This window comes from Aphelocoma coerulescens, chromosome 4, assembly GCF_041296385.1.
Source record: "Aphelocoma coerulescens isolate FSJ_1873_10779 chromosome 4, UR_Acoe_1.0, whole genome shotgun sequence".
Taxonomy (NCBI): domain Eukaryota; kingdom Metazoa; phylum Chordata; class Aves; order Passeriformes; family Corvidae; genus Aphelocoma; species Aphelocoma coerulescens.
In genome coordinates this window covers 16,921,534-16,943,722 of record NC_091017.1, presented here as the reverse complement: position 1 = coordinate 16,943,722, position 22,189 = coordinate 16,921,534, and the positions used below count along the sequence as shown (strand labels likewise).

General features: G+C 39.4%; 1 protein-coding gene across 2 annotated transcripts in view; it reads left to right on the top strand.

Moving 5' to 3' along the window:
- Positions 1-22,189, top strand: part of ARHGAP10 (Rho GTPase activating protein 10) — a 139,936-nt gene that overhangs the window by 93,399 nt on the left and 24,348 nt on the right. For both annotated transcript variants that reach the window (XM_069012834.1, XM_069012832.1), the window contains one exon: positions 11,587-11,737. In XM_069012834.1, the coding sequence (XP_068868935.1) occupies positions 11,587-11,737 (151 nt within the window). The remainder of the gene's footprint in view (positions 1-11,586; positions 11,738-22,189) is intronic.

Sequence of the window (22,189 nt, the reverse complement as noted above, 5' to 3'; positions counted from 1 at the left end):
GAGTTTCAAGGGTTTCAATTAATTTTTCTTCCCCTGGGCTTAACAGGTTGGAAATCTTGGACATTTCAGCTCTTCTGGTCTTTTCTCGGACTTGCGGTGAGGAAGAAGGGAGGTCCGTGCCATGGCAGCGTGAAGGGCGTGCACATGTTCATCTTGCTGTTTGTTATAATGTTTTGGCATCTTGTTGGAATGAATGTCACTATTCAAAGGGCTTATTTATTTGCCATTTAGAGATGCCTCAGTGGTAATGTGAGCCATTTTGGTTTCTCAATTCCCTGAACATTATTTTAAGAAGGAAAAAAAAGGCACCAGGATAAAAAAAGTCTAAGAAATGAAAGAAGATGAGGGAGGAGGTTGGAATAAAAATCTCAGTGGGACTGGAATATTTAAACCAGCGTATGGGGGAGGAAAGAATAGTGAGTACAAATAGCAAGATTATAAAAACAGAAGATGAAAATTACAGTGAAAGAAAATCAGAAGGAAAAAAGCAAGGGGCTAGACAGAAGTTCCTTCTAGAGACTGGGAGGCCAGAATCTGATGAAAGGGAATAGGCTTTGTAAAAGACACCTTTTTTTAGAATTCAAATAACCTATGGGCAAAATTATCTCAAAGACATTTATGCTGAAAAGCTCGGTAGCTCCTATATATAGGGCAGATACCTTTCCTCTATCAATCTTTTTATAAAGGGGAAAGATTTTACATATTTTAGACAAAATGTCTTTGGCTTAGCCAAAAACTGGTTTTGTTCAAAACAGTTTTAAGGGGAATTCTTTTAATGAATTTTTTTTTTGTACTTTGGGCACTTTCATGATTTCTTTTTTAAACTAAAAAGGGAAGAGAAGAATGTAATACTACTGAGCTCTTAAGCCAACATCAACCTCATGTAGTAATCCTTGAAAAATCTTGTCTTAAAATGTATTACAGTGCATAATACATGCAATTTTTGTGAGAGAGAAGGAATGGAAGTTGGTAAAGTCAGTTATTTGTTTTAGAGCATGAAGCAGCAGAGTCTCCCCTTGGTAATCCAGCACTTCTGTTGCAGGTAAATGCTTTAAGATTGAATGCCACACCATCACGTAAACTTAAGACTGTTTTTTGGCAACAGAGCAGATCTTTTGAAGGCCCACTAAAGGGACACATGAGAAATACTAAAGAGGGCTTGTTTCAGCTCTCCTGTTGCTTTGCCTTTGGCTGCAAAGGAGGACTAAGAAGCAACTCAGTGTAATTATGGTGGTTTGCTGTGGTGCAGCAATTTGAAACCTCCACAAGCTGAATGTTTCTCAAGTCAACAAACATTGGACTTGGAGGGGGGAAAAAATGACATTAAAATATCTCCATTAGCGCAGAGTTTGTGGTAAAAACATGCGAGGGTATTCAGGAGGGTATTCATCATGTGCTTAACAACTTGAAGCATGTAACTAATCAGAAGTGTCATTGAAACTGTTCCTGAACTTAATTCCAATTACATGCCTTAAGCATTGGCTGAGTCTCAAGCAGAAAGGGCAACAGACGCAACAAAGAAATTCTGGTGGGAGTCAGAGCAGCTCTTTCATTCCAGTGTAGTGTGAGCAAACTCTTTAAGTCTTTTCTCTGCCCTGTGGATAGCATAAAGACCTTCTGTGTGACACACACACGTGGTGTGTTAAATTGACTGCAAATTGTTGTTTGTTTGTTTGTTTAAAAGACTCCAGTTTTCTAAATGTGGTTTATGCATAGTAATAAGACTGAATATCAAATCTCTACTCACGTTTGTGACTGCAGTTGATGATATTAGAAGCAGTCTGGATCAATACCTGGATTGGTATGCTGCTAGACTGGTCCAAAAGAAACAAAACATGCACTGTGAGAAATCATATTATATTAATAAAGAAAATCAAAACAAAAGTCCTGATCTCAGGGATGGAAGAGGCCTGCTCACATGCTGCACTGCAAATACGTGGCACATAGAAATAGTACATAGACTTCTCACTTCTTGATTTGCCTACCTTATTTACAGTTAATTTGGGGAAACTTCCTTCGAGTTCATACAAAATTTCAAAGTGATAGAGATCTCATTTTCTGCTGCCCACAAGCAATGTTCCTAAGTAAGTGAAAGAAAGGGTGTGGAATTCAGTTGACTAATATTTCCTTCAATCGTGATGGTCAGGGTGCTGTGCTTGCATATATGGAGGAGGAGGGAAGGGAGAAGTCCTTATGGAGACTGCTAACATGGATGTTCTTGAATAAAATTCTGTTAGTAAAAGAAAATATTCAGTAAAATATTGTGGGGGGCATGGAGAGGGGAAAAGTTGTTGCACTTCTTAAGCATTTAAAAAGAAAATTCTTATGCAGAAACTGTGTGATATAAGAATGTTTTTTGCATGTACTCTTTAGAATTCTTTTGCCTTACCAGAAGGGTTAGTGTATTTCAAACCATTAAACAGATTTTTATATTAAAAATATGTGGCAGTCATCTGATAATAATTTTATTTCCAATATTTCCATGTGCATGCTACTTGCACTAATAAAGCATCAATACTTAATTTAGACATACAATAGAACAGTGTGTTCTTTGCCTCCAAAGAGCCTATAGTCATAATGTAAGGTAAAAAATACATTTTAACAAAAACAATGAGCAGAAAATACTTAAAAAAGCAATGATGATATAAATCCTTGTAATGGCAGCAAGGAAATATGTGAAAAAGAAAACACTGGTGAGGCTGCATGGTTGACTACAGTTGGAACCGTGTCATTTGCAAAGATCTTGAAGATCTTGTCATTTCATTCTGATGCTTTGCTCATCACACTGATGGCAGTGTGGTAAGGGGTCAAATGTAGGTTTTTATACTCAGTATATGATTATAATAATGTATAACCTGTTTGTGAAATCTGTAGTAAAATAGATGCATATATGGTGCTTTTGTGTGTGTATGCACGTGTATAAATGTTTATATATATATATTTATTACAAATGAAGGGAAAATCAGTGTTTTCTGTCCTGTGTTTGGCCATAGGTGTTGTTTTTGCTGGGTCTTGACTTAGGTATCCAAGTGCCATCTTTCATCTTCTTAGGACTTCTCACATTCTTCGTAAGAGAAAATGCATGCAAACATTCTCCTTCTGCATTATTTTCCTTTGAGGAGTATGTAATGTTTTAGAAATCAAGGTAATTAGATTGACTATTGGATCTTTTAATTTTAAGGCATTTCTCTGCTTTTAAGTAGCTCCTGTAACTAAACAGTATACACATTGCTATTATGTGTAATAGGGAAAGATAACGTTTTCAGAATACTCTCCTTGGTGTGAGTTAGAGTAGGTAAGCATGGAAGAGAAGGTGAACCTGCTGTTCCCACTGGTGCAGTGGACAAACATGGAGGTATTCCCAGCCTGGTGTGTGGTTAACTCTCTCATTTCCCTCGATGGCTAAAATGGATTGGTTGATAGCAGGGAATGGGCTGCCATCAGGAATGTTCTTCTCATGAATTGTTAAAAGGTGGAGCGCGATGTGATACGGTGGAAGCTGCAGTCTTTGTATCAGGAGCGCTACTTTTAGAAGGGCTGACTCAACAAACTCATAATTTGTGAGCGATCAAAGGACACACGTTTTTAACCTTGGTATGGTTTTCTTTTTTTTTTTCCTCCTTTGCAGCTGTCCTCCAGACTGTAATGTGTTTTGCAGGGTTTTTAGTTTCTTCATTACATATCAAAACTTGAACTACACAGTTCAAGGCAATCAGGGCAAATGAGTGGCTATTAGAGTCTACTGATACATCGGGTTTGTCTGAAACTTCCCTGGGTTCTTTTATCACTCTTGTAGTTTGCAGATTGTCCAGATCTGTAGTTGTTCTTTTATAAGAAGAGCAGATAGCAGATATTCCAGTCAGAAGGAGGTTGAGACTCTCAATGTCCACAAATCCCTATAAGCAAAGTTTCATTTAGTTAGGGGTGGTCCGGCTGCCAGGCAGATGGTCTCAGCAAATAATAACTTTGCAATGAGGAAAAGGCTGTCTTGGATGGATTCAATTTTAATTTATTTGTTTAGAGAGCTTTGTGGTTTGGCTCACAGCCAAGGATGTTTCCTGTTTCTTGTTTAGACTTATACCTGGTTACTTTCCAGGCTGCATCCACTGTTGCACTGTAATTCAACAGTGTGTGCCAGGCAGCATCAAGAGCATTATTGATGCTTTCTTGTTGGTGGCCCTCTAGAGACTGAGCCACAGGTAGTTTTCAGCTCTGGATCTGATTCTACCGCCCCCCCCCCCCAATAATGATTGTGAATAATGTATAAAGGTATTTGTGGTTTGTAGTGGAATTCAAGCCTCAAAATCCAAAGCCTCAAAAAATCTGTGTCTTGTGCAATCTCATAGAAAGCAGTGCACAGCAAATCATATCTTACAGTGTATAAATGTTGAAGTGCAAAAGTCAGGATAACTAATTTGAGGCAGGCACTCCTGTATTGGAGTGGGCACAATGGTAACCTAGAGGAGGTAAGTATTTAAGAATTCTGATGAAGTTGTTGATAATTTTTCTTGAAGAATTTTTTATACGTTTTAAAAATGCTGAATATGAATTTTAGAATTTCGAATTTTAGAACTTTGATCACATTTTGCACACTGAAAGCAGATTCTGTTTAGATATCAAGAATTCCTAGCACATGTAGTTTTAATTTATTGAATTGTGTTTGTGAACCAGAAAAAGAAATAGATCATTTTGACCAAAACTGGGAATGAAACAGGTTGATCTAATATTGTCCATAGTAAAGTAAAAATGTGAACCAGTAAGAAATACAATAACAAAGCATCTTTTTTAAAAAGATTTCAGTAGTCTGGAAGTCTTATAAAATTGTTAGAATTGGTGCAGAAGTCAGTTTTGTCCTAGCTCTCTAGAAGTTGATGTTTTGTAATTTCTATTATGATTAAACTTTTAAAAACTCCAATTAGCTTCTGTAATCCCTTCAAGTAGGGAATAAAAACCGTAGTACTGTTCATGTTATTGAATGTGGTTTTTACTGTTAAAACATGGATTACAATTAGTGTACCATTAGTGGTTAGTGGTTATAATTAGTGGCTGAACTACTGCAGTAGTGTTTTAGGATGCTTATTTTCACCTTGCAATTCTTGAAATGCTTATATATACAGTAAAATTGTAATTTGACGTCAAAGCCGTTGTTGCCTTGGTTTCAGAAAATGGCAAAAAGCAGGGTACGACCACCGTCGTCATTATCGTAAGAGGAAAAAAATCTTGAAAATTTATCTGAGTAAGAGCACACTGTGAACCACAAAGACAGTTGACAGTTTTTTAGTGTTTTTGTCTCTAATATAAATATATGATTTTTGGTTTTGTGCAGATTGCTGGGTTTAACCTGAATTTGGCTTGTATTACATTGAAAAGAAGCTAAGTCAAGGAAAGACCATGGTGATAAGCTCCTCTTGCACTATCCCATTAACTGCTAATGGATAAAATATTCTTTGTTCAGCATATATTATAGCCAGTTGTCATGGAAATGCAAGGAGTACCATAGGGATAAAATGTGTAAGGGGAGAGCAGTACACGTGCCACCGCTGGATGGTGTTTTATATTATTCAATGAACATTAGTTGAAGTGTCTGTGTTTGTATCTTTTATTTAACAATGGCAAATCAAGTTGGTATTGAAGGGAAATTGTCCAAATAAAAACTTGTTATGCTGTTCTTGTCTGGAGAAATACTGCCCTCTGCAACATGTGAATGCAGTAGTGGCACCTATCCCACTAGCGGAATTCCAAAGAATTTGGAATGACCTTGCATGTTCTAGCCTCCTTTGTATTACACAGTGACTTCTGGTGCTCTGGTTTGTGTTTGTATGTTCCAAGGAGATAGATGCATGTTCTGAATGGTTGGTGTTATGGAAGTGATAGGGGTTTTGTCTTGCAACAAAATCATGGCACTGCTTTCAGCTGATTTTTTATAAGTTTGTCCCCATTAGCTCTGTTACCAAGCCTCCAGTTTTTTCTCCCCTCTTTTTCATCCCTCTCTGTCCTTGCTGTTTGCCTCCCACTGATTTTTAGAGGAAATTTTAATTACCCCAATGAAACAAAGCAGACAGAGATGACCTGATGTCTGGGTCTCTTCCTAAAGTGATTCCTGGCAAACACACTGAAATTCATTAATTAGTTCTGCTTGAGACCAGAACGAACAGATCAGTATTCTCTTGTAGCAGCAGAATCTAATCTACATTTCCATGTACAACTATACATCTAGTCATAAACTCATGGAATAGGCCAAGTTAAATCCTCCCAGCCATGGGCTTTTTGAATATCTAAAAGTGGCACTAGTAAGAGCTCAGGATCTAGAGTCCAACACTGTTGTTGCAGATTAAGGGGAATCTGGCAAAATTCCTTGGGCTTCTGCCATGTGGATCTGCTGGTAGAATACAGTACAATAATATGTTGAATTTGGCTCATTACTCTCAAGAAATGCTGCCACAGACTTTGTGGGACACAGATTTCGGAATTGGAATAGTTATATGTAGGGATGATCTTAGGCTCACTGCTCTAGACAGAGCTGTTATTAGTGCTGTATGCCCAAGATGGTTTGTGGTTTGTTTAGCCTTGTAAAGCATCCATTTTATACTCCTACATAGAGAGAAATAGGTCAGACTTACCAGAGTTTTAAATCTCTCCACCAGAGTTTCATCTTTTTTGTTGTAACTTTTACACTGCAGGTTTGGAGATTCATCCACTGGTTCATTCAGTGTGCACTTTGAAATTCTGCTTTCATATAAGATCAGACCTAAAGAACCATTTATAGTAGTGGACTAACTGGGATGGACTAACAATGGGATTTGTTGCTTGATTAAAATTTTGAGTGCTACATATATTAGTCATCTCCCAAGTGTAAGTTGTTGCCCTTAGCTTCAGAGTTTACTCCCAGGTAAATCAATAGCAGGATGTCAGTGCTTTTGAGAATTAAATTGTAGAGAACTTGTAGTCTATAAATCTCCTGCAGTTTGGCCACAGTCTCAGAAACTGTGTTAACACTGGATGTGACTGTGAAATCTTTAAACTTTGAGGTTGGCTTAATATATTTTTATCACTTCTAGAATGACGTAATTCAATGAGTGTACTTCACTCTTGTCTTTATTACAGGAATTAGTCTAAGCTGTGGTGACTTCTGCAGTCCAGATGAGTGATAGTGGTAGATCTGACTTTAAGGGAGTGTGGTTCCTTCAAGTAGCAAAACAATCATCTCTTAAATAGCACATTCCAATCTGTTCTTCCATGGGAGAGTTTCCCTCCAGTTGGATATGTGTGGTTGCCTTGCCATGCATCTGATAGCAACTGCTTGTAGTGCAGGGTGGTACTCCTAAACTTGCTCTTCATGCTTTTGTGCAAATCAGCCAGCACACAGCAATGCTGGGGCCACTTCAGGTGCTCATATTGTGTGTGTGATGGTGAATTCAGTCTTGTGTGTGTACACAGTGGGCTTCTGACAACAGGTCACTCACAGCTGGCATCTCTTATTAGCTGTGGAACATTTATACTTCAGTGATGTTTAAATAGTTAATGAGGTCAGAGCAAATTTAAATAGAACCAAACCCAACTTTTCTCCCCACGGCTGAAATAAAGCAGGTCTCCATCCCCTCATTCTCAGGCAGACCTAACAGTGCTTCTGTCAGTGCAGCAGATAAATATCCAAGGCATGATGAAAAGCATTTGTCTTTCTTTTTGTCATGGGTTAGCAAGCATAGTCTCGGAAGTGATGTTCTCACAAAGGGGTGCTTACATCTTCCCCCCATGACCTGACAGGACCTATCAGCTGGCCAGTTTGAATATGGACAATTCTTTGAGCCACTTAAAGCTGTGACCGCCTCTGTGATCCACACTTAAGAATAGACAAACTCCCCACAGCTCTCTTGTTTCCAGTGCTGGGACAGGTGGCTGCAGGCCCCGTGCAGGTGTCAGCGGGCCTGGCCCAGGCCCTGCTTGGGCCAGGCCGGGCCACGGCCATCCTGGAGTTGATGGGCCCTGTTCCACCTGCAGAACCCCCCCCCCACAGCCCTGCTGTGGGCAGCCGGAGCAGCTCAGCTCCCCCTCCTCTCCACTGTGATAAGCCACATTCCAGCTGCAAGGCCGAGGTGAGATTAACCCTTTTATTGCTGTGAAGAGCTGAAAACCTGAGGGAAGAGAGAGAGGAGATGCTTAAAGCTGAAATTCTGTTGTGAAGCTATGATATATCAGAGTATCCCGTTGTAATTTCATGAAGATATGGGGGATGGAGTGTTCAACTCGTAAGCAAAAGCACCTATGCTGAGATAGGCAGATGCTGACACAGCTGTAATTTCATGAGAAGTTTGGACAGGGAGAGATGGAAGCGATGAGGACTTTTGCTCCAAATGGGAAAGGAGAAAACCTCAGTTCCTAGAGATGCTCCCAGAGATAGTCCTAAAGATGGAGATGAGGAAGACCCTTTGCTCCCAGGGAAGGCGAAGGGCCTCTGTTCTTAGAGATGAAATGCTCCCTGAGATGGGTGAAGAGAACTTTTGTTTCTGAATGGCTCAACCTTAAAATTGTACCCCAAAAACCTTCAAGAGTGGACCCTCGAAAGCAGTTGTGGGAAAAGCTGCAAGTCGGGGCAAGGGACTCGCATGCAAGCAGAGAGATTCCTCTTCCTAAATGGACTGAACAATATTTGGAAGTGGGCGACTGTCTCGGTGTGATACTGTTTTCATAGCACGAGCAAAAAGAGACTTCTCTTTCTAAATGGACTGAACAAGGTTATTATGGAAGTGGTAACAGACTGAACATCTTAAGGGTTGTCTTTACATTGTCAGTGGGAGAAGGGAGGAAGGTGGGGGGAGGAGGAGAGTTCTGAAGGTGTGGTATAATTTTTTTTCCCCTCTTTTACGTCTGTTAATAAACTTCTTTATATTCTTTCAAGTTTGGTGCCTGCTTTGCGTTTCTCCTAATTCTTATCTCACAGAAGATAAACAGTAATGAGTATTTTGGACCAAACCACTACACTAATTGGTGTTTCCGCCTGGGTAGAAACCCAACCCGCTACACTCTTTAAGTGAAAATAAAGCAAGAAAGAGAAGCTGAATGCTGTATGTGCACTTCTGAAGGCAGAGGTTGTTGTTCTGCTTGCTTTTCACATGCTCACCTTTGCAAAACTGTAGTATTAGCTGAGGCTTTGGCCTGCAACAGAAAGAGATTGCTGCTGCTGGAAAAAAATCTAGTTAGGGCTGGACTGGATTTTATTTTCCTACTAACAAGACCAAAAAAAAACCAAAGTAGGGATCAACACAACTATGAACTGCTTGAAAGAGCAAAAACTCCTTTTGTCTTTGGCTTTGTCACTCTTAGTTCCTTATGCTAGTAGTTTTGGAAAAGTATATTGCAATATTTGTGAAAGAAAAGTAAAAAAACACTGAAGATCTTCACTGCAACCTGTGCAGGCCACCTAGAAGTGTACAAGAAAGCTCATCTCTTATGAAGTACTCCTGGGGAATACTTGTTCTTCTCATCATCACTAATTTCAGCAGAGATCCGTGGATAAGGCTGTACAAATAAACACAGCTGTGGAATGTGACATAGTAAACAACATGCTGAAACCTCTTGGCAGAGAGTTGTTTGCCAGAGAGCCCAAATGCAACACTTAGTCCATGGAAAAGATGGCATTTCAAATTTTGGTACCTTTGGATTTTTCAGAAGCCAATATTAATGCCTAAACCTGCTCAATCTAGCCTTGTATTTACACATAAGGGGGCAGTGTGGTACTGTTAGCCAAGTGCCATGGAGGTGCACTTTAGATTTCATTATTACATATTGCATCATGTTTGAAGAAATGGCTTTAGAACTCTGAGCACAACTAGAGCTTTGTCACTGCCTGAGAGTGCAGCTGTGTCTGTACTGGGGAGAACCAGGTTGGACAGTTTCCTCTCTTCTTTGCAAACATTTTGCTTTTAGAGAGTTGCTATTTTGGCGCTCTCTCGTAGTCCCTTGTTCGTAGGCATGTGAAGGAGTTTTCCTAACAGTGGGATGGGGAACTTCAAATTACATCTTACCTCCTCCACAGCAACATTCACTTACTGGGAAGGAAGGTAATGCTTCCACTGGAGCTTTCCTGTGCATACCAGTGGTCTTCTGGCCCAGTGCTGCCCAGTTTTGGGAATATGATCATTTTTCTGCTGCTTTTGTGGAATATGCCATTTCTTGATTATTTTGTACCAACAATCTTCTACCTGCCAGTACAAAAGTGATGATTAAGTGGCTATAAGTCAGTGTATAAATGGGATCTTGGGTCGTCTTCTTCCTACACGTTAATATTCAGGGTTGGCAGGCCAGGATATGGTGGCATTTAGGATTTCTAGTACTTTTAACATGATGTTTTGAGTGCCTTACTACAGGATGCTTATGGCATTATTTCTCACCTCTCTGGCTTTTAGCATCGTACTGCACCTGACATTTGCTGTTATTATCCAAAAATGTGTTATCTGTGTTGTCCCTTTATAGTTTCTGCATGAATTTGTACTTCATAAAAAGCTTCCCCTTCAAATATTGATTACAGCTCTCCTCTTTGCCACATACCCTTATAGTAAATATTATAAAGTTGTGGAGTACAAGAATATCATACACTCTTTCATTATATCTTGTTATATCACTGTGTTGCATTGCTGTGAGGTGTAAGTCCTGTCTGTACAGCATAGCTTCTGTTTGTGTTTTTCTTTATCTGCTGCTTTGTCTTTGCTGAAATATTTATGAAGCCAATTTGTTCATGCCATGATCACTTGTAAAAGGCAGCTGTTAAATTGCACATCAGCACACTGATAATTTTCTAGAAGTAAATCAGCACTGTTAGACTGTCCCCTTTGTGAGACAGTTAAAGTGCTATCAGGTACAGTAAATCTATGTTGTTGGTTAATTCGGAGAGGAATGTCGTGGTATTCTGTGTGGAGTGGTGATATGCTGATGGTCATGACTCAAAAGATAAAATGATGACAGGAAATGCAATCCTTTTTATATGCATCTTTGTGAATGTCAGTACTTAATATAAAATTGTCTCAATATGCAATAGTTCACAGAATAAATTCTCACGTGGTTTGTTACTATGGTATTTCTCACTAAAAACCCCTGCCCGCAAAATTTCCCCCTTGCTGTCTACAAGAGTGTGGTGTTTCTTTAATTAAAATGGCTGATGTAATGATATCACAAGCTTTGAAAATTAAAATAGGTATTCTGGAAGAATTACAGGTTCTAGCTAAAGCTATAAAGCATTTTGGTTACTGGTTCCTAAAGTTAGTATTCTTCTTTTTCTCCCTCCCCTCTATCCTAGCTGGTAAGTGTGGCTGCGAATGTTTTGTGTTTGAATTAACTGATTGGCAGCTTGGTTAATGTGTAGACAGTACTCTTGGTTATTTCTGTATTGTATTTATCTATTTATTTATTTATTTTAAAAGCACTCATTAAAAACCCACGGCATACTCCCAAACTTGAAGGAATAGATTTTTTGGCTCCTGTCTGCTTTGAATGTAATCCAAAACAAATGTTGTTTGATAATGGTTTACAGTTGCATTGCACAGGTTGCTCTTCATGATAAATAATTAACACCCTTTGTGTTCTTGATTGCAGATTTTCAAAACCCTGCCTGATGCTACTTTCCCTGAGCCAATCTCTATGTCAGTATCTCCTCCAAATGCCCCACCAAGGCAGTCAAGAAGACAAGGACAGCGTATTAAGAGGCCTCTGGCTGTTTACAATCTCTGCCTGGAGTTGGAAGATGGTAAGATGTTAGTAATAATTTCAGTCCTTGAATCAGATGGGCTGTGTATCCTATCTCCAGGAGATGTTTTCATTTCATGTTTCATTTGTATACATGTGTGGATGCACATGCATGCTGGTTTAATTGCTTTGGAACATGCAAAGAGGCAAGGAGAGCTACAGAGAAAGGACAGCAGGGAGTACTGTCCTGTGACTTATGTTTAAAAGTAGGACGGACTGTCTTAAATATGCTTTTCTCCTCTAAAAAAGAAGCAGCTCCTGTTTCTTTGGGGAAATCTGTTTGACCTCTACTGAAGATTACACAGCCATAAGATAAATGGAGAGAGAACTAAAATTAAAGCAAATCTTTTATGAGAAGAGCTAATGCACTTTACAGTTAAATTCATCTGGATTAAAGGCTCAGGTCACCACTGCACTGGAGAATACCACTACTTCACTTGAATCTTTAATACCTTGCTGTAACTAGCAGTAAATACTTGTCAACTTGCCTTACTGCTGAAAAGCAATGGAAAAAATAAAAAAAATCTTGCTTTTGCATGGAGTCTGTGGTAGTAACATACAGTGAGGCAAAGGGTGTATAACATCTTATATATTCTGACTGTTGGCCAGAAACATAATCATTTTCCTGAGATTTCATGGCTTGGGGGTACGTACAGTACTGAGGAGGCAAGTCAGGGCTCATTTTGTGTTACAGCTTTTCTCCACCCTATTCTTTTTCTCTCTCCTAATGTTTTTAGTCAATTCTCTTTTCACATGAAGAGCCATGGGATCAGGGCACAAAGTCCAGTTACAGCAAGTGAAAATAAACAGGAAGGTTTTGAACTCCTGCAGTAAGAGATTCACTGGTGAACTGTCACTAAATTGGTGGTTAACAGTGGTTGATTTAATGAGGCAAGAACACAAATACCTACAACAGATGTTAAGTGCAGGTTTTAAAAATAAATTCAGGACTGTTTATAGTCTCAAAGCCAGTTTTGCAAAAAGTCAGCAAGAAACTCAGCATTCCTGCCATTGGGTTTGATTCACCAGAGAGATACATAATCTGTGCCTTTCTTGCATCACATGTGAAACTAAATGCCTTGACTAGAAGATGTTTAAGGTGTATCTGCTTAAAAAGCTTAACTGTGTTAATTTGAATAGTATGCTGCCAAAAGCTAAGAAGGCTCTTGAGCTACATCTACAATAATAAATTTATCCTCATTTGAAAAACAAAACAAAATTGAAGCCACTCACAGAGCTGTTCACGTCTAATTTTGAATGTGAATCCTAGCAGGACGCAAGAAGTACCACAACTTCTCCAATTCCATGGAGCAAGGTATGCACTGAGGAGCTGACTTTGACCCAAACACAGTAGACAGAAAGCACTTGGTGGGTTGTTTTTATTCTAAGAGCCAAAAATACAGTGTTAATGTTGAAAACTGTTCCAAAGATTCAATTTTGCCTAAATGCAGTCCATATTCTTGTCTAATTTGGGCATCTTGGCAAATGGGATTGTTAAAGGCTGTAATAGTTATATGTCCTACAGAACTCTGGTACTTGTCTGGGAGTTGTAGTGGGGTGAACTGCAGAAGAGCCTAACACATCACCATACTTATTAAAACCATGATGACGGCTGAACTGCTGCAGGTGAAATTTTGGTGCTATCTGACAATAAAATTTCCCCTTGTAACTGCTAAAAAAAATACCCTCTGTGGTCTGTGAAGCCACTACCAAAGGCAGCAGGATGCTCAGGCTCTTGGTAGCTGCTGACCACGTGCTAATGGCTGTTTTCCTTGTGTTCAGCCGGGCAGCTGTGTCAGGACAGCGGTCAGTAGTTGGGACAATGGCTCTCGAGCACGTGTGCCGTGCACATGCAGCGCTGCAGTACCGAGAGCCCAGCTGCGTCACTGCACGCTCTGAGCCACTGCCCCAGTGGCTGCACGGTGTGTGCATGAGCCAGGCTCATGAATTATCTAGTCCCTGAGTAGAGCTCAGTGCCTCCAAATATGCGCCCTGGCCTTCAGTTGCTTTCTTCTTTGGAGAGGGGGTGAAGGAATAAAAGTGAACCTGGGCTCCATTCCATATTTACCTAGTTTCTTGGCTAACAAATGCATGTTTTATAACTGCTCTTTGGAAGATTTTATCCTGTGTGTGTTTTTAACAGGAAATTAAACATTAAACCCCTTCCCTCCCCTCCGCCCCCCCTTATTCACAATGGCATGAGTTAAGCACCAGGCACAAGCCAGTGTTTTGTATTTCCTGGATATGGCAAAATTATCATAATCTTGTTTTAAACAAGCAGCTGATACATATTTATATGTAAATATATTTGTAGACAAATATATCTCTAAAGTTATTGTAATTATATATAAATATTCTCTGTGCCTTGAAACTAGAACTACGTTGGAGACAAAATCTCTCTGTGCTGGAAAACTTCTTGAGTGTGTTTCTTTTAGGATTGTTATGCAAACCAGGAAATTGTTAGAAAAGCGGAAACAAGTCTTTAGCTATCAGCTGCTCCAGGGAGTTAACAGGCTTCAGAATCCACTGCTTGAATTGGAAATGCAGGGTTCAGGCCAGGTTTCTTCTTAAAAGCACGTTTGCAGTCAAGAAGCTTCTTGGCTGCACACAAAATGTATGCAGCAACCACCCAGGAAGGGCTGTAAGATATATGAATATTGATAGCTATAATAGCTGAAGAACACACACTACGTTTGATAAAAATCTTTATTTTGCCTTCTAGTAATTAGTTGTACTGAATTCTGATAGTGCATAGATTTTCCTTCCTTGTACATGGCAATTAGATGATTAAAGCTATTTGCAAACAATTCAAGGATTATATTTACTACCGTGAGGGTCTTTGTTTCCTGAAAGACCAAGTCAAGTCACAGATGATACTGTCTGTTTTTCTTTCAACTTCTTTCTTTCAAATTTTCTTCTTTCCTCTGTGGTAAGCCAGTTATTAAATTTTCACTCTGAAGTTTTTTGACATCCTAGTGTCTCGATAAGAACTGGACCTAATGGGGAACTCTGAACTACTTTCATATGTGGCCTAGAGTCAAAGTTCTTGTTTCAGCAAAATGCAGATTTGTCTGAGATTTACATTAGGACCATTTCCAGAGTTTTCTAGTCTTCTAAAATGAAGATTTGGGATTTGGTTTTGGTGGTGTTTTTTTTTTTTTTTTTTTTTTTTTTTTTTTTTTTTTTTTGGTTGGTTGGTTGGTTTTTATTTTATTTAAATCTGTGGAAATTGCTTTATCTTTCCCCCTCACTATCTGAGTGAATTTCAGAGTGAATAGCAGTGCAGGAGCTCCTGTGGTTTACAGTCTCATCTATGTACAAATGACTTTTCATCATCTCTCTGTCTCTCACTGCAGAGAGGGAAAGACTAGAGTCTAGTTAGCTAGAGTAAGGAGTTGTTTATCCTGTTCTTCTAAAAATGTCATTGGGTCTTTATTTTCCATTTGGACAGTCAGTATATATCAGAAGAGATCTCTGTTTATATTTCTTCTAGAGGGCAATGCAGATTTAAATTTTTGTTCCATTACAATTTTATTTAGATTTTAGACCTTTCTTGTCTTATAGAAAAATCAACAGGTTTGGGGCTTCTCTTGTTTGTTTGTTTCATTCATTTTTTTTCCCCAGTGACTATGAGATTATTAAACAGTTCTGCAGGGCTATTAAAGCAATGTGACAAGAAAAGTCCCGTGTAAGGTAGGCAGTGTAATGCATCCATCCAGGATGAGCAGATAATCAGCACAAATTTCATAAGTCATACCTGGAGTCAAGAAATGGGTCATGCGTAGCACTTTGTCCAACTACAGAACAACTAGTGCTTTCTTAACAAACCAGAATATACATCTTAAACCACAGGGCCTGCTGATGCCTTATTCTATTTGAATACCCTTTAGGTGCCAAAATTTCTCCTTGGTACCTATATGGACATAGCACATTAGTGTCAAAGGGGGGGCTGCATTGTTCTTTTTTTAGGGCGTTTTTATCCTATCTCCCCCCACTTTGGAACTCACATGGGTTGTTTGTGATAGCTTGCTGCTGCTGCTGTAAACTAAATAGTGTATTTATAATGATTTAGAAAACAGATTCTTCTGCAGAAATCTAAAAGAAATAAATATTAGAACTGCTACTTAACCCTTCAAAACTTTGTGCTAACTTTTATTGCCCTTTGAAGTATTTAGGGAAGCCATAGTTATGAATGGTATGTTAGTGTTGAATAGGAGTAGCTGGTTATGATTTTTTGTGGAGATTGGAGTGAGACAGCATCTTAATTTGGGTGATAAATTACTTTGCATGAATTACTGTGTCATTCAATTAAATTACTTTATGAGAGTAAAATGTGATATGTGTAATGGCTACATAGCAATATTCCCTCCCTCTGCTCCCCTCCGTCACTTCCTGCCCCAAACACAGAAGTAAAAAATCATAAACTTCATCTGGAATTACTGAACATAAAACCTGGATGTTAGAGGAAGCCTTGGATTTATAATGAGACTGGTCTTCAGGGCTGGAGCAGCCCAGAACTGCAAGGTTGCAGGTGTGAAACCTGGCCTTGAACTCTTTCTATTTCTGAATCTGCTGCTTGGAAGTGTTTCTGTAACCTGGCACATAGTAGGGGAAATGGAAAGAAAAGCAGCTACACAGGCATATCAAAAAGCCATAAGGCCCTGCAACACTTGCTTACAAAGCTATTGTTAACAGCTGAGCAGAACACAGCTATGCTGTCACAAAATAAGTGCATCAATGTTAGTCATGAGGGGAAGATCAGGATGACTGCCGTTTGCCATGTGGAATTTCAGACAGTTTGTATTTCATCTTGCTGCAAGAGTAGTTCCTGCAGTTCTGTGTGATCCATCACAGCTTTTTCCACCTGATGGCTCCGAGTAGGATGTGTGCTACAAAGTTAAAAGTCTTTTTGAGCTACTGCCAGTGAAGGTAAAGCTTTTTCTCATGTAATTGTGGGTCCTGCTTTCCTATCAGAGAGTTGACTTCTGCTTGGAAAGCTTTGGGTCCATAGAAGGTACTTATTTTTTTTTGGAGATACGGAATAATTTTGGTCCATACCTTGCATACACAATACATTATCTGGCCATTTATCCCTGTGAGTAATCTACTTGCTACGGTCTACTTGCTGCACTGTTACCAAAAATCCAATTTGTGTCATGATGTAGTAAACATCTCCTAACTTTTCCATCTTTTTGAATGAGGTGTATCAGATCTTCATGGTTGGTGTGAGAATTGCCTTAGTGTCATTGCCAGTGCTTGTCTGCTTTCAGTGTAAGAAATCTAGAGGCTGTAGAAATGTTCAAAGTAAACACATCCACGTGTTCACACACATACATACAACAGGAGTCAGGGGGCAGGGGTAGGGAACTTCAGTAGACTTAAAACTAGAATCTGAGTTTAAAGAAGGAATGGGGAAGTCAGTAGAATGGGTCAGTCTTTCCTTGAGGCCAGACATTATTAAAAATCTCTGATCTCCTGTAATAATCCTTCATCTCTTTAATTCTCTACCTTCTGCACACAGACATGCAGGGGCAACATAATGCTGTAAGAAGGCCAATTTGGCATGCTGAAAGCCATTAATCCCAGGCATGGAAGTCACTGACGTATCTTTGCTCCATGCCAGCTGTGCCCTGGCCAACCTCTGTTACTAAAAGTAAATTCTCTCACCCAGCACACAAGAGCGTAAGTAGAACAAAGACTTGTAGCTGTTCAGCTCTTCAGTCACCTTCCTATGGATGAGAACGTGCATTTCACTGAATTAGGGGTGTCCACACATGGGATGCTCTTGCTTCTCTTCACTGCTGACAAGGATAGCAGAGAAGATCTTGCAGGGGAGAGCTGGTGGACTTTCTATAAGGCTGATATGCAAGTTAGAAAATGTTTCTCTTCTTGTTTTGCTCCCACTCCATCAGTGTTTTTCATTCGGTCACAAAAACATATATTCTTGTTCTGGAAGCTTTTGTCCTATTTGCTCTTCTTTTTCTCTCTAATTTTCTGTTTTCTTTGTTTGAAAGTTGCACTTAGAGCAAGGTGAATTACGTTACTGTTGCTTCTTCCCTTCCTAGCTGTTCTTGCGACTTGCTGAACCAACAGGGAGATTGAAGGTGTTCTTAGGGGAGATCAACAAACCTGTCACCTCGATGTTCAATTGAAACAACTGACAAAACTTCCCCTAAGGGATGCTTATCTTATTTTCAGTAGCTTTTTAAATAAGCAATAGGTATCCCTCTTGATCCGTTCCTCTACTGGAGTCACTGTTAGGAGTAAAGGAGAGAGGTGAACAAAATGAAGAAGGAGGCACAGCCAAGTGTCAGCAGCATAGTGAAAATATTTCAGAGTGGCTTTCTTGCGAGAGACCCATCACATACACAATGTGGTAGCTGTTAGTCCTTGTCATTGGCCAAGTTGTGGAATTATTGGTGAGAAACTTAAGAAGTCAGAGGAAGTAATTGCAAGTAAAGCAAGTTAAATAGCAAGAGAAAAGGAAACAACAGCATGATGTTATCTCTGATAGCTCAGGGAAAGAGCTTGTGAACACCTTACCTCTTGGGGGTGGAAGAACCCTTACAGACACATCTTCCAGCTGATTGGTGCCTGAATTGCCAGCAAAACAGAAAAGGAAACATGGAAGAATATTTTCATGTACTTGGAGGTTTTGCTGGTATTTAACAAGTGCTTCTGACTTAGGGAACTTTCAGGCCTGGTGGTTGTACCCCTTTTTGATCTGCTCTGGTTTTTCACAGTTCTCATTCTTATGGATGAGACCAGAGGTCTTCCACTGTATGTTTCAATAAAGGGCTGGATCATAGGTTAATGTTGCCTGGCCTGGTGGAAACCCAACCTCAGTGCTACCAAAAAGCTATGAAAGCAGTGGGACAGTCTATTTATCTTACTATTTGTCAAAGTTCTCAGGCAGTAGCTTTTCATCATTGCATTTTTCAGCCATGAAATTGGTTGGCATCTGGCCAGCCTGGTAAGGCTGGAGATCATGTGTGGTTTCCTGCCAAGCCAGCTCTGGTAAAAACGAGTAATTTTTGAGTTTAGATGCTGCTCTTGTTATCATGGTGTACACAAATCAAAAGAGGAACCCCTCTGCAGGCTTGTATCTGATTTCTGTTGTGCTTCAAAATTTAATTATGTGATATAATTAACATCCCAACGTTGTATCTGTGACTCTGTCTTGAACTGTTTTTCCACAGCATGAGGAATAAATTGGGATTCTTTACCCGTTTTAGCTTGCTCAGCAAAAGGCTACATGTCTTTGGGATTTTATTGATGTAAAATAATCTAAGCGGTATTTCTTCTGAATTTTGAGAGATGACCTGCAGTAAGGGGGATATTAATTGTTTAATGATATGGGGTAAGTGTATCTGTAGAAAGATGCTTGTTTAAAATTGAACTTTGCATTTTAAAAGTGGACAAAAAAATATCAAAAAGGAGGAGGCCAGGACAAGATGATGGTCCCCAAACTCCATTTGCCCCTAAGTAATTTGCAGATGAGCACATTTCTTTCCCTTTCCTAGCCCCAACTCAAACATCTTGTGGCCTTTTCAGCTACAGTTCTTGAGTTGCATCATCCAGTCTTGAGGCAAATTCTGTCTAGCAAGGCTTCCTCCTTTTTCTGACGTATCAGAACCACTATGGAGTTGGGAAATACCGCCTTTCTACAGGAAAGCTACTCTGTGCCTAAAGTACACATGCTGCTACATGCACACATTTGAAAAATATATCAAAGTTGGTCTTTATCTAGGGAAAAACTCTAGTAAGCTTGAGTAATTGTGTTAATTATTTTGTCCGAGAGAAAAAAGTAGCTGGCGCAGGGATCTGATTCGTGCTGCATGTGTTCTGTGTGACAGCATGAAACTGATGGGCTGTGGGTTGTCTGCTGTCCATTTGCTCTGCTGGCTTTAGGCTGGATGAGTCTATGATGTCTAAATTTATGTAAGAACTAACTCCATACCAGGGCAGTGCTGCGGTGTACAGGATTTGCTACACGCTGGGGATATTAATGGGTACTTTTGGATAATGGAATGTGGTAATACAAATCTATTTTTCTGAGCATTTACAAGAATCTGAGCTCCAAAATACCCATTATTCAGGAGCAGTGAAATAACTTGTTTAGTTTTAGCATTCACTATGATTGCTTTTTTAACCAAACAATAGGTCACTATTAGCTTTCAGTCAAGGTTTTACCTTGATTTGGAAACATGTTTAAAAAGCACACTTTCTGTGGTCTGGAGGTGAGTAATAAACAATTGACCAGTTTTAGTGGCATGACAAATAAAAGCACACAATTTCTTAATTTACTCAGAAACAGATGACTTGGCTTCATTAATTCAGAAAACTTTAAAAAGAAAATTGAAGTAGAAGAAGAATGTCTGAGTTCACCTGGTGTTTGGTGTGATTTACCACAGGATGAGTAGTACTTTAAATAGTGAATAAAGGGTGCAGCCCTGCATCTAAAAAAAAGCTTTTCTTGACTGCAGAGTCCTCTGATCACTCTATCACAGAAAAATTTCTCCAATGGAATTACTGAATCCTTTCCAGAGTAGTTGGTATGTTGTTTCATGGCATCATTTAAAGATTTATTAACTGTGTGAGGCAACTTTGGTTATGTTTTTTGGATCTGTTTTCTGTAGATGCTGAAGATCTAACACTTGGAACTAAGCACTTGCTTGATCAAGGATATTTATGATACCAATATTTCTTTTCTATCTCTGATCTATGAGGTTCCTGTTAAAATGAAAGCATAGTACATACCCCCAAAGCTACTTTCTACTTGGTTGAACTTCTGTATTATGGTGAGAAGTTAGCTATTTATGGGGAACGCGTGTTTGTTATCTCAGAGCGGGATGCAGCTGTGATGCTGATGGGGGAGGATGGGTGGCTGCACAGCAGTGCAGCTGCTGCTTCCCCACCTCGTGATGCACAAAATGTCAGACTTGAAGGTGGCAACAGGGGTTTGGCAACATCTTCAGCGTACTCTCCACAGTAATTCTCCCCATCATCCCTTGTCTATGACTCAGCCTGTTTGTGTTGAAGTCAATAAGACGGATTTTTATCCTCTTATTTTACCATGATTTGCCTATGCAATGACCATTTAAAACATATATGACAGTTCTGTTTGATCTAATCTGTGTATCTCAACAAAAACAATCACATATTCCTCATTTACTCCAGAAAAATTCTCTTCCATAAACTGTTTTCATTCTTTGGTTACCCTTAAACTATAGGCATTGTTGCCTATACTGTTGACATTATAGATTAGTCTTGCTTTTAACATTAAAGCATGTAATTCATCAGTTTACTTAAGCTGAAGTTGGAAGAAAACTCTCTCACTTAAGCAAGCAATTGATAGTGTTAACTCTCTGCTTTTCATGGTTCTTAATACAAATGCTTTTTTCTTATTTAGAATTCTCAGAGTAAAGTAAGGATCTGACTATTGACATTGCCAAAGTATTTCAGGGTTTTTTTTTCAACTTTGAATGCCAACAAAAAATATTCTTAGACTAGCCAGATGGAAAAAGGAGAAAAAAAGGCAGTGGGGAGACATGTCATGCTCAGTTAGGTAGAAGCTGAGTTCAGATTGCTGGTAAGGAGGGTCTGAGAGCCTTTACTGTCTGAGACTCCTCCAGATAAAAGGCAAAAGGAATTGAGGGTTTATGTATTTGCTAGAGAACAGCTGGGTGAGGTAGGTCTTAGTCTGTGCAGGTACTTTTTGGGTATCTATCATTATGAAAAAGGGTGACACAAGGCAGGGAAGGGAGGAAGGATATTTGGGTTAGAAACTGAAGGGTAAGTAGTACCAGCTGGATATACCAGTGAACTGTTAGGATCAGCCTGAGATATTTATTAGTTTCTAGATGGGGCTGGTCTGAACGATGAACAGCCATAAAGGCAAAGCAGAGGGTGTCTGTTGCAGAGGCACAGTGAAAGCTCAAAGGCTTGGATGAGTGTTGTGATTAGATCAGTGAAACAAGAAGATAATTTACATGACAGTTTAAAAGGATCCAAGCAGTCAAAAAATTAAAATAGTATGCAAAAGGTGGTGAGAATGTGAAACAAGTTTTTAACTCTCTTGAGAGTAAAATTGGATCTTACACCTATTTGCGTAGGATGGGGACGTGAATTGTAGAAGCAGCTTGATGGCAGCTCCAGAAAGATGGCCAAGCTGAGCTCAGAGTCTTCCCACAAATATGATGAAGGAAAGGTGAAGAGTTGATGGCTGGAATGTTGACAGAAATTTGTGAGATGTCATAGAGACTTACTGCTTTTGTACTGAGAACCCTCATGTCCTTCATCTGTTCAGGCACTCTTTGGCACCTAAAAATGAGTATAATAGGATAGAAAAAGGAAGGGGATTGACATTTTTAGAAGGAGAAGGTGAAGGCACCAGGAACACCAAACTGTATGCTCAAGGAATAATATATATGAGCTTTAAAGGAAATCACAT